This window comes from Molothrus aeneus, chromosome 4, assembly GCF_037042795.1.
Source record: "Molothrus aeneus isolate 106 chromosome 4, BPBGC_Maene_1.0, whole genome shotgun sequence".
NCBI lineage: Eukaryota > Metazoa > Chordata > Aves > Passeriformes > Icteridae > Molothrus > Molothrus aeneus.
In genome coordinates, this window is record NC_089649.1 from 50476884 (window position 1) to 50493989 (window position 17106).

The following is a 17106-nucleotide window of genomic DNA, read 5'->3' on the forward strand; positions in this document are numbered from 1 at the left end:
CATGGGTATGGTGACCTATCCAAAGGCAAGGAGATTAGGGAAAGCCTTAATTAGGAGCTCTCTAGGTGTCATTTACCTTCCACAGTAAAATGACAGCAATGCTGTCCTTCATAAAGTCATTTGAGAACTACAAGCAGAAGGAATCATGTGAGTGAAAAATAATTATTTTATTATGTATACCTTAATTAGTTATCGGTTACAGTCATTAAAAATTAACCAAAAATCACTTATTCATAAAAAAACTCTAATGGCTATAACTGGTATTATAATTACAATTATCCTGTACTTACAGAAATTAGAGTTTCCTGACATTTGATGTGTATTTCCATAGAAGAAGCAATTTAGCATAAATATATTCTTAAAGCACCCACATAAACCAAGAAATATTTTTAACAGTAGTCATTCAAGAATGTCAGCTTCTTCTCAATTTCCAGGTTTGTACTTGCAATGAACTATGACAGAGTTGAGTAACAGTCTAAATATTCAATTAGATCATCATAAAGTACATCAATGCTGCAGTGTTCAAAGTACTGTCAGAACAGATGTGGAGTCACTAAGATGAATAAAGGCAATATTATTGGAAATGGGTTATATGCACCTAATAAAATAGCAGAGAAAACAATTAAACAATGTGAGTGAAAATATATGCAATCATGGGACAAAGTTGATTAAAGGGCAGGTGTGATGCTGTGCCATCTTGGCTGAGTCCCATTGCAGCCAGTTGACAAGTTTGGTCTCCTCTGGAGGACATATGAAAGCAGAAGCTGTTCCTAATGCCCAGAAATCAGCCAGAGGATCCCCTCACTCTCTACTGACTGCATTGAACGTGTAACACTTGCCACAAGAGTTCCATCAATATAAATGAGCAGTTAATATATGCTCATAAATTTCAAAAGCTAAACAAGCACAGGTTTACTGGATGCTTCTTAGGCACTTCTATTTTCCTAAGCAGGGTCACTGAGACTCAACCATGCTGACTTAAGCAGTCACATTTCTGAGTGCAAGCCTCCGTGTTTCAGCCTGGGGTCACTCGTGCTCCCCATGGGGCTGTCACTCTCCATTACTCACCATCTTCTGTGTTGTTATCATAAGCAGGCAGCATACGAGGCAGAGGGCGAGGTGCAGCTGGCAACAGAGCTCCAGGTCCCAGGGGCTCCTACCTGGGGGGATACTCCGCCGGCCGTGGAATCTACAGCAGGTACCATGAAGGCAAAGGAAAACAGCAAGAGAAAGGATTTGAACTGGTTCCCAACTTGGAGTTACCTGCAGTCAATCCAGTGGCCATTAAGCCTGGTGCAGGTTAGTATGTGTAAGGAGAAGAGGAAAGGGCAGCCCCCACTCCAAGCCCTGTCTCAAGCATGTGAGAACCCCTCCAGGGCCACTCCACAACTGCAGCTGCCCCAATGGGGGTGGCCCCAGGGCTGAGGCTCAGTGCTCCCTTGTGCTCCCTTGTGCCATGGCCAGACTTTCTTCACACAAGAGGCACACAGCGGGATAGGGGGACACAAATATTTGGGAGTTCTTCAGACCAAAGTAAAAAGGACTAATAGGGGACACAAATATCTGGGAGTTCTTCAAGCCAAAGTAAAAAGGACTAAAGCAACTTTCACTCCTCCTCTCCCCTTTTGCATTTGTTTATGAGGAAGCAGACTTTCCTCTCCTTCTAGTCCTGGGAACCAGAACGTGGTGACTAAGATCAATCTTCCTCTCTTTTAAGGTCTTCAATGCTAATTTCACCCCGGGAGATTCCTATCCTAGATTTCCAGCCAGGCTGGAGCCCTGCCCTGTTTAGTCCATCTTACTCCAATGGTATGAGGCTGAGAAAAGGATCTGGGGCTTTCCCATTGCAGGAAAGTCCCTGGGTGAGGCAAGCTCCTCCATCTCCATCAGTGGCATGGGGAAGGAGCAAGGCAGGGAGCCCTCGGGGTCCATCTTTGCAGGTGTGCAGTGCCTACAGGAGTGCTCTCATCTCTGCTGGGCTCTGATGGGCCAGTCCAAGGGCTGGGGCAGGGATTGCCCCCTTCTGCTGCTTTATCAGCTGAGAACCCAGCCCTTGCCATTCCCAAGTGAACAAGAGGAAAGCTGAAGCTCTGCAATTCCTCAAGATCCTGTTTGGAAAGATTTTTATTTGGAAAAGTAGCCTGAGGAAGAAGGTCCTTAAAGGGGATGGGGACCCCATCCTGAAGTCCTGATGTCTTCTCCTTCATTTTTCTTTCCAAGTAAACTGTAAATGGCAAGATTGCTTAATAATAGAGCTACTGTGGTTTCCCAAAACATGTTTCATTTATGTCAGTGAAAATTACAGCTTGCATCTAATGAAGTCTGTGAAGAGTTCCTCATAACAGCTGGATGAGATAATATGAGAAGTCTAGAGACAAAGGAAGGCTGTTAAGATTAGAGTTGGAGAAAGATCGGGAAAGATCCTGGGAAAACTACCCACTCACCACCAGAAAATATTACTGCTACGTGTGTTTGCAAAGATACTTTAGGAATTCCAGGTATTACTAAAGGATGCTTGAAAAGTGAGCTTGGAAATGCATGCTAATTAGTGGTGTCTATACTTCATTTGTCTGCCAAACAAAAGCTTGAAGCTCAAGTCAAAATGTTTCTACACTTGAAGCATGTTGAGATTCAGGGTTTTTTTATCAGACCTTCCCCTGTGGTATGGTTCCAGCACAGCCTCTGAGCACAGAAGCACCTGGTCTGTTTTCCCCAGTCACATCAGCTGATCTAATAAGAGGTACCTCATGCAAGAGTTACCTCTGTTATTAAGAGGGTATGACTTTGAAAGCACGTTACCAGAACAGAGGAGTAGAAATGTACTGACTGCAAAGTTTCCTGCCTACTGTTTAGACCAACCTTAAAGCTCATTTCTTTGCAAATTGTTGGAATACTCCTGAGAGGTCACCCCAATACCCCAGATGCCTGTTACAGTTTTTCTGCCAGAAGTTATTGCAGAATGGAGCATGTGAGCTCTTTGGCTTGGTGAGAAATTATCCAGGATATTTCAACTAGAGATAAAACCGGTTTGACCTGACCAGGTGGACTCTGTGTAAAAGGAGGACTGGAAAACCTCATGTGTTAGGGGTCTCTGCTTGAGGAAACAGTGGTAGTCCACTGGTGGAGAACACATTTCTGCCTGAAAGATATCTGATCAGCTTCCTTGCTGCAGTCTCCAGGATCAGAGCAAGAGTACTGCTTTCTGTCACCTCCTTCCACCAGGCATAACTGCACACTATAACATTGCAAAGTTTCATTGCACAGAAATAAACCTGTGTGCGTATTAGGCTTCATTCTGGCTTAGCGGCTGCACCTCCCATAAATGCTAACGCCACCTCTTAGTCCATCATCCATTATTTATGGATTTCTTTGTTTTCTTTGTGGATAGCCTTACTGCTAAAAAGCTAACAAGCTGAATGCTGAAGTGTGCAATATGAGGCAATGATGGAAATCACAGCATCATAGAATGGTTTCCGTTGGAAGGGACTTTAAAGATCGTCTAATCCAATGCCCCTGTCATGGGCAGAGATGTCTTAAACTAGATCAGGTTGCTCAGAGGCCCATCCAACCTGAACTTGAACACTTCCAGTAATGAGCCACACAAAACTTCTCTGGACAACCAGTCCAGTGTCTCATCACCTTTATTATAGAGTATTTCTTTCTCATGCCCAACCCTTTTTCAGTTTAACCCTGTTACCCCTTGTCCTATCACTACAGGCCTTACCATAAAGTCTTTCTTATAGGACCCCTTTAAGTACTGAAAAGCTCCAGCAGAGGTCTTTATCCCAGAGGCATCTTTTCTCCAGGCTAAACAACCCCAACTCTCCCAGTTTGACTTAACAGCAGAGATGCTCCATCTTGTTTAACATCTTCTGAACCTGCTCCATCAGGTTCACATCCTTCTTATATTGGGGGCTCCAGAACTGGACACAGCACTCCAGTAGCAGAAAGATGGGATAAAATATATTTAGCCAAGCTAGTCCTGGGAAATTCTGGTAAAAGAGCTGATATTTTCACAGGGTTGGCCAAAGGATGGCATGTAAAGCAGACCCATTGCTGCCTAATTTCTGCAGTAGAAACCACAACTTTCTGTCCTGGAGCAGCTCTTCCTATGGCAGCTACATATTCCTTGATGTCAACAGCTGGAGCAGGAACTCACTGGGACATTACACACTCTTACTGCCTGTGCTCAGGCTGCTCTCAGCCAGAGAGAAGGACAGCAGTGGTCAGAAGGGGTTGTGTAAATCTGGGTCACAGCTCCCAGTCCCCAGGAGGACTCTGGCCCTAGGATACTCATAGCAGGAGCATGGGGGGAAATGCTGGACCAAGCAGCACTGAGCCTGTGCACTGTGCAGCTATGGTGCTCCCATACATGGGAGGGAAGAGGTGCCCCAGCTCCCCTGCCTGCACAAAAGGCTACCTCCCCTGATAAGAGCAGCCCAGGATCACTGCTGGAGAGTTGGCACAGCTGGGAGGGAGAGTCTTTGACAAGAGGTCCTGGAAACTCTCTCCCAATGTATCTGATATGTCTGGTCTCTCCTAGTGGCCATCCCTGCCATTGGTGCCCAGTACTCCATGTTTCAGGCCGCACCACCAGCCAAGATGATGGAAGATGGCAAAATCCACACTGTTGAGCACATCATCAACCCCATAGCTGTCCAGCAGGACCCAGCTAGTGCAGCAGCTGCCGCAGCAGCCGCAGCCGCAGCTGTAATACCAGCTGTGTCAACACCTCCTCCCTTCCAGGTGAGCTCAGCACAGAAATCCTGCTTCCCATGCATCCTGCTATGCATACCCAGGGTGGGGGAAAGCCTGGTCTCTTGCCCTGTTCCATTCAGGACAGGCTCTTGAGGATGTCACAGTGCCCAACAGCCCTGAAGCCCATCTGACCTGTCAGACATCTGCACATTGGGCTGTTGCTTTCCCCGCTGTGGGGACCCAAACTGTGAGGGGGGAGCAGCCTCCCATGGCAGCATAACTCTGAATCAACAGGGCACACACTGCCTACCATCTCCATTACCCCCTTCCCTTCTGGGCGTTTGCCATTCAGGGCATGGAAGTGGGGCGCCACAAAAAAGCACCTTTTGTGAGGTCTGAACCCTTTCCTTCCAGGGCCGCCCCATCACACCGGTGTACACCATGACTCCCAGCGTGCAGCGGATCCCTGCCGCCGGCATTTACGGGACAAGTTACGTGCCCTTTGCGGCGCCGGCGGCGGCCACAGCGACAATAGCCACGCTACAGAAGAACGCTGCCGCCGCCGCCTACGGAGGGTACGCCGGCTACATCCCGCCGGCATTCCCGGCCGCCGCCATCCAGGTGCCCATCCACGACGTCTACCAGACGTACTGAAACTGTCGGCAGAGGAGGGTGCTGGAGAAACACACACTGAAGGAATACTTTACTATTTATGAAGAAAGAACTGTCTGCGAAAGAGTAAACGTTTGGGCTTGGTAAAACAATGCAGAAAGTGAAGAATGTCATAGAAAAACGTGTTTGAAATATTTTCTATGCTTGAAGTTTTCACTAACTTTTTTAGGCTATTTTTAAAAATTTAACATGCCTGTATTCATACATTTCCAAAGGACCTCGGTGCATCCAGCCCACCACTGACACGCATTTATATGCACTGCAGTAGGGTTGCACAGGGTCTTTTTTTTTAGCAGTTATATTTTCAATATATTTGTGGTATGAAGGTTTTTTTTTTAGTAATTTCTGCACTCCAGAGATGTCTATTTTGTAGTGCCTTTAATAATATATCAGCTATATATTAAAAAGCACACCTGAGCAGCTAGGGAAAGTTTTAACAATATATTTTGAAGAGTATATTCAATATTTAAATACATACCTTAGTGTTTTGTTTTGTTTTTTGTTTTTTAAGAAGAAAACAACAAGTATCTTATTTAAAAATTATACTGGAAAGTGCAATTTGAAAAATGTGCAAGACCTCTGCATTTTTTGCTGGCATTAATACAATCTGCTCATTCTTATTTGAAAACACGAGTAACTAATATTGCCTGTTTGGAAGAAAGAGAAAAGAAAAAAAGCCTCCTCACACATACCTCTTCACAGTGTGATTTGCAGGCTTGTTTCTAGCTAAAGAAAGGCTCCAGGTTTTCCTTAGCAACTGGATTTTCTATTTATTGAAGCTACTTGTAGTTGCAGCACGTACAGAAACGAGTAGCTGACATTTCACGCGAGGTGTCTTGACTTAGATCTTCATCCAGTATAAAGCCAAGGCTTTTTCTCAATGCTCTTCATTTTATTCTTTGAAGTATATGTTGTAGTGACTGAGAACACTTTGTGTTGCTGTTAGTAAGAGTAGCCACGCTCTCGCCAAGAGGATGTGCAGCATTACTTACTCATTGCTCCATCATGCTCCATGAGAAATTTCAAAGGTACTAGGGGTGGTAGTGATACTGGAATTAGTGAAACAGGGCTAGCCTCCCTCCCAGCTTCCCTTCCACTCTTAATTTCCCTTCTCCACAACTGGAGTTGTACATGCACATCAGGGCTGGGAGTGATTAGACCCAATGATTTTAAGACATAGACCTTGTAAATATCTTTTAATATACATTTTTAAAGTCATTTTATGTTGCAAATTTACATGGTATGTGGTTTGCCACAAAACAAAAACCTTTTATTGCAATGTTATAAAAAAGTTTGTTTTATTAAGAAGTAAATATATTCTTGCAGTGTTTTGTGGCCTGTTTAAAGGCTTTTATTTAGTAGTACAGTGAATGTAAAATAGAGTAAAATGGTAAAAAATATCTTGCCCTTTGTATGAAGTGCATCAGCTCTACAAACACAAGTCTGGTGACAAAAGGTGAGAAGCAGGGAGTCAGTAAGCAATATTCTTTTACTTTTTGAGGTATAAGTACATACCAAAGGAGTTTCACATTGGCCATATTTTGACAACTGAACTACTTCCAGACCACATTGAGCTCAGTTAAGTGACCTTTTTAATACACTGCTTTTGCTTGCCTCAAAATTGAGCAGTTGTATTTTAGGTGCTCTTGCTCAGACAATCTGAGCTCCCCTTGACCCTGCCAACCCATTAGCAAAAGCACTGTGAGGTTACCCATTAGGTTGGACTCTGCCCCTCCACGCCCCTTCCCAGGAAAGTTTTATTGTCTGTACCTGCACATCTGAAAGCACACCCAGACCTCAGCCCCAAGGTCCTGCCCTTGTGTAGGGTGAGAGAGGAGGAGATCTGGGCAAAGCCCAAGGGCCAAGCCCCCGGCCAGAGTCCAGCACTGCCTCCTCCAGTCTAAGGTCTTACATGGCTCAACACTAAACGCCAGCGTGGGTCCTTGGGCCATGCACAAACAGTGCTGGGGCCAGGACAAGGCACTCCAGTGGTCTGGGCTCTGCTGGCCCTTCCAGCCCCATGCCATGGCTGACCCCCAGAGGAGAGGGGAAGGGTGATGGCTCCCTTCCCACTAATCCTCTCCCTGCCAATAGGACAAGGGACCTGCTGCTCACAGAGATGGCAGGAAGAGAAAGGAGCCAATGAGGGAAAACCGTGAGGTGTCCCTAGCCAACAGTGGATGCTGCCCATGCCAGGGTAGCAGCAGGCAGTACCCAGGGATGGAGGCAGGACCCAGGCATGCAGGCAGCCAGGTCATGCTGAGCCTCCTGCCCATGCCTGTCTTGACATTTACTTTTAAACCATTTCATGTACACTACTACTGAGGTAAGTCTATTAACTTGAAATGTGAACATCTTTAGGTTAAGAACAAACTATTCTAAGAAAAAAGTATATATAAAAAAAAACAAAGCTAGTGTGCCTTATTCTCAAAAGAGCTGATATTTTAGATATTTTATTGTATCTCTCTTCTCTGTATTGTCAGAAGCCTCTGAGTTTATTTAGTTCTTGCTCCATTTATGGTACATTTCTAGGATGTAGTGAATAAAGCATTCTTTAAAAACAGAGACTGTTACTTCATTGCAACATCCCACTCTGCCAAGGCTGTGCTCCCCTCCAAGCTGGGAAGAGGGTTTTAGGGCAGGAGGGAAGCAGGGCACTGCAGCCAGCATCCCTGCAGGCTCCTGCAGGGAGGGGAGATGAACTGTCCCACTGACTCCTCTGTCCCACCACCTGCAGAGGACAGTGACCTTCCCAGCATGCCCACTGGGCATTTCTCCATTCTTCCAGCATCCTCTGAACAACCCAAATCTCTCCTTGTATGCAGTTTAGAGTCAGTGCCTAGATGTGGATGGAGCTGGATCTAATATTTCTCTGTGCTTTCCATCCACCCAGTGCACAAATTCCTGTATCTCCTTGTATGTCCTCGCGGCCAGGCAGGAGCACTGGGAACTGGTTCATCCATTCTTTTCATTTCAGCATGGTTCAAACACACAGAAAGCTAAGCTGCACCTCATTTGCAGTGTTCTAGACTCCCTGGCTGTTTCCTTGGTGTAAATATACCTGGAGAAAATTTGCTGCAAATACCAAGTCTGTGGAGAAGTCTGAGACACTAGTCCTGGCTAACCAGAGAGGTCCCAGTTGCTGGAAGATATCAAATCTGACAACTATCTACAAGAAGGAGTGGAAGGAGAAACCTTCCAAAAGAGAACTATCAGAAGTGACCCACTTAGTTGGTGAGGCAAAGGCTGTGGAAGTTGCCTAACTTTATTTTACTAAAGCCTTTGACACTGTCTCTCACAATTCTCCTGGAGAAATTGGCTTCCCATGGCATGAAGGAGCATGCTGTTCACTAGGTAAAAAACTGTCTGAATGGCCAAGCCCAGAGTTAGACCCATGGATGGAGTTACATCCAGCTGACAGCCAGCCAAGAGCAGTGTTCTCCGGGGCTCAGTACTGGGGCAAGTCCTGTTAACTGTCTTTGTTGATGACCTGAGCAAAGAGACTGAGTGCCCATCAGTCAGTTCACAGATGACACCAAGTCAGGTGGGAGTGTTGATCTGCTGGAGGGCCAAAGGCTCTGCAGAAGGACCTGCACAGGCTGGATCAATGGGCCAAGGCCAACGCTATGAAGATCAACAAGGCTCCCTGCCAGGTCCTGCACTTGGGTCACAACAACCCCAGGCAGTGCTACAGGCTGGGGCAGAGTGGCTGGAATGTGGCCCAGTGGAAAAGGAGCTGGGAGCACTGGCTGAGAGCTGCTGAACATGAGCCAGAGTGTGCCCAGGTGGCCAAGGAGGCCAATGGCATCCTGGCCAGTGTCAGAAATAGTGTGCCCAGCAGGACCAGGGCAGTGATTGTTCTCCCAATACCAACAGTGACACATCTTAAATCCTGTCCAGTTCTGGACCCCTCACCACAGGAAGGACATTGAGGGGTGGCTGGAGGGAGTCCAGAGAAGGGCAACAGAGCTGGGGAAGGGTCTGGAGCACAAGGCTTGTGGGGAGCAGCTGAGGGAGCTGGGGGTGCTCCCAGTGAGAAGCACCTGGAGAAAAGGAGACTCACAGGAGACCTGATCACTCTACAACTGCCTGAAAGGAGATTGTAACCAGGTGCGGGTTGTTCTCTTCTCCCAAGTAACAAGTGACAGGGCAAGGGGAAATGGCCTGAAGATGTGCCAGGTGAGATTTAGATTGGATATTAGAAAAACTTCTTCACTGAAAGGGTGGTCAGGCATTGGAAAGGCTGCCCAAGGAAGTGGTGGAATCAGCATTCCCTGGTAGTGTTAACAGAGCATATGGATGTGGCACCTGGGAACATGGTTTACTAGGGATCATGGCAGTGCTAGGTTAGCAGGATTCAATTATTTCAAAGGTATTTTCCTGCCTTAATGATTCAATAATTCACTTGGATGAGAAAAAAACTACCAGCAAAACCCAGCCCTTTATAGTTTAAACACGAGGCATGACCTTCACAAAAAGCAGTTTTCCAAATGAGATGAACTCTGCCACATTGAAATGTTTCTGCTCTTTCCTTTTTCCCTTTACCCAAGCTACCCAAGAAAATTAATCTACACAACTTTTTCTAAACATACACTTTACAACATTATTTCTTTATTTTTCTAGACTGCTGGTTTCTGTCTTCAGTTTTGTAAGATCTTAATTAATTATTAACTCATCGTAAGGTTGAAATACGCAAGTCATTCTCAGGATATTAACATAAACAACGCCAGAGAAATGCAATTGTGCTTTCAAGATGACCTTGCTCCCTTGGGAATGTCAGGAGCTCTGCTGAGGCCTTGGGCACTGTGACAACTCAGAATGCTGGTATCAAGGTGATCCCGTTCCCTTTTTGAATGTCTTTCTTCATGGTCTTGAAGAACAGATGTGCTCTTCCCTGGCCGGTATCATCCTAAAAACCATGCTAAAAACCAGCTTTGGCTTTCTTCAGGAAACACCATCTAGTAGCACAACTGTGATACAACTATTACATGAACAGATTTAGAAGAAATCCAAGTTCACCACTCTGATATGGAAACATCTCATCTATAAAAACACTCAGAGTACATGTAAAATGCATTTTTCATACATACAAAAAGGTGGAGGCAGTACTTCATCTCCTTCTCTGTGGCTGGTGTTACACCCCTAACACTTCTGGTCTGAATGAGTCCTGAGCACTTACAGGACTCTCTGCTCCCTGGATGCCAATCAGCCACAAAACTGGCCCATCATGCTGACCTGTAAAATAAATAAACCCAGGACCTACATTGTAACAAGAGAAACTACCTCTGCTGTGCATCTAAAAGCCAGCAATATTCAGGTTTTATGCTCCAGTGTGCCTATTAAATGCTGAATCACACTTGACTGAGTTTTAGAGCCAAGTCCTGCCTGGCAGCAAAATGGTCAGGATGGTGTTGCAGGGAGAAGCTGCAAGCTAGGGAGTAAAAAAAAGGTAGTTTTGTGGCACCAAGTCCCTCCCTTTTGGCACAAAGACAGACTGTGCCATGCAATTATGATTGTTCAAGTTGCCAAAGAGGAAAGAGACAATGGAAAGTTTTAGAAATTTGGAACTGTAGAAGTACTTCTACATGAAACATTTTCTGTCAAGCTGATGAATTAGACCAGATCTTTTTTTTCCTCCAGTCAGAAGACAAGAACTGGAGTTCACTTGGTTCCTAATCAAAGAAGACAGAAGTTCTGTCTCACAGTCCTCACTCAGGCAAAACTGTAAATCCTGCACGTGGGAGATGGCCAGTCAAGGACTGTCTGCACCAGAAAACTGTACAGGGAAAAATGCTCAGGTGTGCTCAGCTTTGTCCCACATGTACCATGCCTGTGTCTTCCCAACAGAGTGTCAGATGTCTTTGTCTAAACAGGCTGTGTCAGTTGTCAGACATTTCCATCTGACAGACTCTGAAAGTTAAAACTCTGCCCCACAGTGGGCCCTGGGGCTTCTCCTCTGACCAGGGCTCCCCACAGCCACCTTTCCCCAGGGCATTTGGAGACACACCATCACAAACCTGGTGCTCACCCTGACTGCTCCTGTGCTTCTGCATGCAGCTGGTTTGTGGGGTGGTGGCTGCCCTGGAGGGAGCTGGGTCACTTTTCATGTTTTGGCTGACACAATCATACTTTTACTGTGAAGAAAAATATGTTTGTGTTCTTTTTTTTTTTTTTTCACCTCTTTCCAAACACACACACATAACTTCTGCAAGCTAGGTTGCACTTTGAGCCCATCCTTGCATGTTTTTGCAATGTCACAGAAGCTCTTCATTTGGTCAGCCACTGCCTGCAATCTGTGCACTGGTGGGAAGCAGGAAGCCACAGGTAAGCCCAAAGATCTTCATGAAGCATGAAATAAACCCCTGCAAACAGCCTACACAACCCACAGAAGTGACCTCAAGCTAACTAGCAGAGAGAAAAATGCACTTAAGTCAGTCAGAGGCAAAACACCCTACCCTTAAAGCAGGTCCTTTGTTCCAAATCTTTGAAGCAATAACTACAATAAGCAATTCTCACTCCTGTAACAAATCTATAGGTTATGGACCAAGGTGTCTTACAGTCACTCCAAAGGGCATGTAATGACAAGGGATTACTTATTAAAGTTGTTATGCCTGCATTGGCTGCACACAGGGCATCCTTAACTTCTTGAGTCTTTGACATTTCAGATGCTGTCCCTTGCAGGAGGCTTTCTGGACATGTGGATAAGCTAAGAATTCCCTCAAAGCTTGGCTTCACTCCAGTAGATGGATCCCTTGGCTCATCAGCCTTTGTGCAGGACACAGAGGGACACAATCCTAGTCAGCAGCTGCAATGCTAGCATCCAGGCAGCAGTGGGGCAGCTAAGGAGAGCTTGGCAGAGCACTGAAGCACCAAAGCTGCTTCCACCATAGCGAACATAAGCTGCTGCTCATGGATAAATAAGTCATGGAAGTCTGCTGTAATTTGTAGCTGGGAAGAAAAATCAAGTCTTGTATGGCACTGTACTGCCTCTGAGTCCCAAACTCCTCCACATCCATGACCCTCAGGAGCCAAATTCCCAAATGCTGATTCAAAGCCCCAATCTCCTCAGCGTTCTGCCAGGCAGGTGTTCACCAGGTTCAGCCAGCTCGCCTTTGCCTGACCCCCTGCCTGGGTCTGTAGACACCCCAAAAACACAGGGACCTGCACTGCTCTTTCACAAAAGGCTACATGGTGCATGAGGGTCTCGCCTCACATTTCTGGGCCCACTCCTTGCAGCTCATCTGGGGTTTTGAGACACACTTAGATGAAGTGACTTCATTACACACTTTAGCTTTTGTATGAGTTTTTTTCAGTCTGTTCCTTTTGAATTTGGGACTGGGACAACAACAAGGTCTAAAAGGATTAGATTTAAGGATAATAAATGGTATTTTAAATTTACACTAAAAAAAAATCTGCCTCCTGAGAAAATGAACTTCCTTGTCTTTCTGTGACATCTTTGTGAGCGAAAGGAGGGGAGGGAGAACACGGAAATGTACAACACTTGGCACTGGCTACACCTCAAACTGGTATTTCAACATTTTACAATCAACTTTGGCCATGCGACCTATGTGGAAAGATAAACTGAGATATTTAATCCTATTTTTCTTGTCTTTTTTTTTTTCAACAGAAGGAAGTGAATTTCATGAGGTTGTTGTTAAATTACAATAAATTATTTGCCCACAAGAGAGAAAAAAATATTACAGAATTGGTTAACATAGGTAAGGCTGGGACTGGGCATCTGTTTGTGACCAAATACTCTTTCTTACCTTGAAAACTCTCAATGAGCTTCACCATTTCTCCCTGGCTGTGGCATTTAGGGACATGTCAGCTCGTCACAGGTGAAGATTGCCCGCCATTTCCTTTTGCAACCAGAGTATGAATAACAACTTCCCAAAAGCCAATTATGTTTTGAGATAGAGCAGCCACAACTACTATAACTTCTGCTTCATCTCCAGAACATCATAAACTGTTGAAATGACAGCGGGGTGTTTGGTGAGCTGCACACTCTGCTATACTGTGACAGGGAAATCCAGTTCAGACCAACCAGAGGCACAGGTCTGCCACCACCCTGGATCAGGAGCATGCTCCAAGAATGTGTGGAGATGCCAGGGTATACTCAGCAACTCCTTCCTAATGGAGCATCCTCAGGGACCAGCATGCAGCTCTGAAGGGACAAGGGCAGTCTTAGCTCCTGAGACACAGCAGGTGAGGTTATGTATGAGCCCTTGGCAAGGCAATGTTTAGTCAGCATTGTCAGGTGAGATGAGGACGCAGGCTGGGGAAACCTTAATGGGGACAAAAGATGATCAAGAAACTCTGCAGACTGTGCCCATGACTTGCCCTGGTGCAGTCTGGAGGGTATGCTCTGATTTTCCTGTTAGCACAAAGAACAGACCTCAAATGACTGAGGGGTGCAATAGCAGCTGTCAGAGTGCTGGGCACTGGAGATTGTCTTCTTCAGCACCTAGGGTGGTGTGATTTCTGACTGTGGCTTTTTGCTTTTGGTGGGTTTTGTTTGGATTCACTCCCACATGCTAACACATGCTCACATCTTCTTTAGGACAACCTTAGTCTCATCATATTATTTAAACAGCTTTTTGTTGCATTCCGCTCAATCCATGGAAATGTTGGCCCAAGCGTGATAACAGCTAAAGATGAAGTGTACCTTTGTAAAGGCACTGCTGCAATCTCCTGGGACCTGCCAGCTGGACACCCATACAGGCTAAGCAGGGCTTTTCATCTCAGGTGTTATGAGAGAATGACATCCAGGTTTCCAGACTGGAGCTGGCTCAGCTTTGACCAGCCCAGAGCAGTGGCAGGTGAGCCCCACACCCCAAGTGCCTGTGACCAGCCCCGGGAACCCCTTCTGCCAGCCCCGGTCTGGCTGCCCCAGCTCCCACCGGCCAGCAGGACCCAAGGGGAGGAGCGAGGGCTTGTGTTTAACCAGGCTCAGCTCCCCGATGCGGTCTGCCACGTCCCCACAGGAGCCATTGCAGGAGGCAGAGGGCTGAGCTGTGCGGCCCAAGGCAGTTCTGCAGGATCAGCCCAGCGTCTGCTCCCATCTCAGCCTGCCTGCATCCACAGGGCAATGCTGAGGGCACAGCAGCGGCAGCAGCAGCACACCGAGCAATGCCCTGGCAGGTAAGCATGGCATGGCAGAGCAGTGTGAAAGCCCCACCTTTGGCACAGAAAACATCTTGTACATAAAATTGGGCAACGCCACAATGCACTGTGACTCTGCCTGCCAGGTTGCTTCTGGTGCTCAGCCCAATATTTTCTGCTATGACCCTTTTTTATGAACTGGCAGCTTTCCTGCTCCCATTTATTCTTGTGAGTAGGTTTATTGCTAGGATAATTCTTGGGCCCAACACAGCCCCCGTTCCCCGACAACTTACTCCACCAGGCTCCTCTCATCTCTTCTGCTGGCTCGCCCGCTGCTTGCACAATGGCATTACACATCTCCCCAGGGCTTAGGAGGGGCCACAGCAGCAGCCACCGGTGAGAGAAAGATCAGAAAGATCGAGCACCAATAGCTTTTCACACGTGGGCGCTGCCATGGTGTCAGCACCCGAGCGATGGCAGCGCTCACACACACCGCGACCACCGCTCACCTGCGAGGGGTTCGCCCCCAGTTCACTTGAGAAATGGATTTTCATGTCTGCAAACAGGGGAAGCTGTGGGGAGACCTGGCCTGGCTGTTGTGATCCACAGAGGCTACGTTGCCTGTAATAGGGAACAGACAAAAATATTAATGAAAAGCAAAGGCTGAGCTGGCCTCCTGGGGCATCGCTCCTCTGTGGGTCTGACTTGACTGGGATATCAGACTGCACCTGTGCACAGCTACATCCTTCTCATCTTACCACAACCATGGAAAATTCCTACCAAGAAGCATTTCAGGATTTGACTTTGGCAGAACTTAGGAACACCCTGGAACAGATTGTATAAGATAAGGGATCACATGTAATAGTCTTATATACACATAACTCAATGACTTTGTGTATTTCATGACAAGTCTTTAAGAAGAGATTACTAAGACATCCTAGCACCACATGTTATGCTGGGGAAAAAGGAGAACATGCCTGCCAAAAAGATGTTCAGAAGAGCTTTCTGATACTTCAATTATACATTTAAAAGCATTGTTATAAATTAATCTTGACAGGCTTTCTTAGGGTCTTTCCTGTTTCCCCATTGTCAATTCCAGTCTTACCAGTAGAGTCCTTTTTCTTTTTTCTTTTAATTAGTTGTTACCTGGCTATTTCTTAATTGGCCAATCGATAAGCCCCAAAATGAGTAGAGGGGGTAGAAGTATAGTCATCATCTGACAAAATTCTGTCTATGTGCTCTTCCAGAATGCTTTTCCTTGCAGTCTGACATTACAACCTCAGTGTAATGAGCAGGACAACGTCACAGGGTTGGACAGGGCTTAGAGGTCTCAGGTCTTGTCCCCTGCAAGTTTTCTGCTGTTGCTGAGTTTGATGGGAAAGCAGCACAAAAGAGCCAGCACATGAGTGCCCATGGAAACACACACCTCCCAAAACAAAAGATGAAAGCTACTCTTTTAATGAAATCAGAAAGGGGAAGGAAAAAAGTGAAGGCAGAGTGGAAAAACCTGCAAGAGGTCAACAATGAAAACAAAGGACAGCTTTATGAAGCAATTTCACTCCAGAAATGGCAGAGCAGGCTAAGGAGCTGCTACCCAGTGTTTTTAATATAGAAATTCAATGTAATTAGGGCTTTGCTTGATCCAAGAAGATAATGGCAACCCAAAATATAAGATTTAATAGTGATGAAGCTAAAGAAGGTGGAGAAGAGAGAAAATAGACAAGGAATAGACAAGGCTCTTGCTCTTCTTCTCAAAAAGCAGAGGAATGCTAAGGAAAATGGAGGTGATTCTCTACATTTTACTTTTTCACTTTGATCAGAAGGAACAAAAGCTTTTGATGACTCTTATAGGATCTATTGATCAAAGACAAAAACCAAGTCCAAATGAGCTAATATCTGATTGAAGAGTAAATCTAGCAGATCACAATTTTCTAGTAAGAAAGCAACTTTTGGACATCTAGCAGATGGCATAAGAGGCTCAAACTGATGAAAGCTAGAAATAGATATATTTAAATTGACATTAAAGTCTCAATAACAAGGATAAACTGATACAGGAACTATGATACAAATGATAAAGCTGGGCAAATCATTGTAAAATTTCTGACAAAAAGCTGTTCAGAGGCATCCACTTGAGCTGCATCCCAATCAGGACAGACACATTGAGTGAGCAGTGCTGCACTGGGCAGCCACAGCATCGGCCCCTGTGCTGCAGCCCTGACCCATCACTTCTGCTCCCATGGGCTTAAGCTGCCAACACCTCCCCACTTGGGAAAGAGCTACCCTGGCAGCTTGCTAGATGACAGCTTGCTAACAGGCTGTTGCCAAAGCAACTGTTCGTGTGAAATTTTGATTTTTGGTTGGACATTCCCATTATAAGGAGCCTCATGCAATGGCTGTTCTGGTCCAGTGTACTCTCTGCGAGAACAGAGACAACTGTGACTACCTTGAACTCTTATTTCTACATTTGCTAAGCCCAAACTGCAAAGCAGTTTGAGTTTACTCAACTTGCTTGCTACTAAAAGGAATGCTAAGAGAGAAGATGGTATTTCAGAGTAGCCCAAAATAAATAGTGGAGAAGAAGCAGGAGTGATGGATTTGCTTCCACACCTTTTACAACATAGGAGGAAATATATT

General features: G+C 45.8%; 1 protein-coding gene across 2 annotated transcripts in view; it reads left to right on the top strand.

Annotated features, from left to right (window-relative positions):
* RBM47 (RNA binding motif protein 47) overlaps positions 1-5458 on the top strand; it is a 74002-nt gene extending 68544 nt beyond the window's left edge. Inside the window, exons 3-5 of one of the 2 annotated variants that reach the window (XM_066549117.1) lie at positions 1093-1299; positions 4544-4746; positions 5113-5458. In XM_066549117.1, the coding sequence (XP_066405214.1) occupies positions 1093-1299; positions 4544-4746; positions 5113-5352 (650 nt within the window). In that variant the 3' untranslated portion in view covers positions 5353-5458. The remainder of the gene's footprint in view (positions 1-1092; positions 1300-4543; positions 4747-5112) is intronic. The other variant, XM_066549119.1, reaches the window with a different exon arrangement.
* Positions 5459-17106: the final 11648 nt, after the last annotated feature.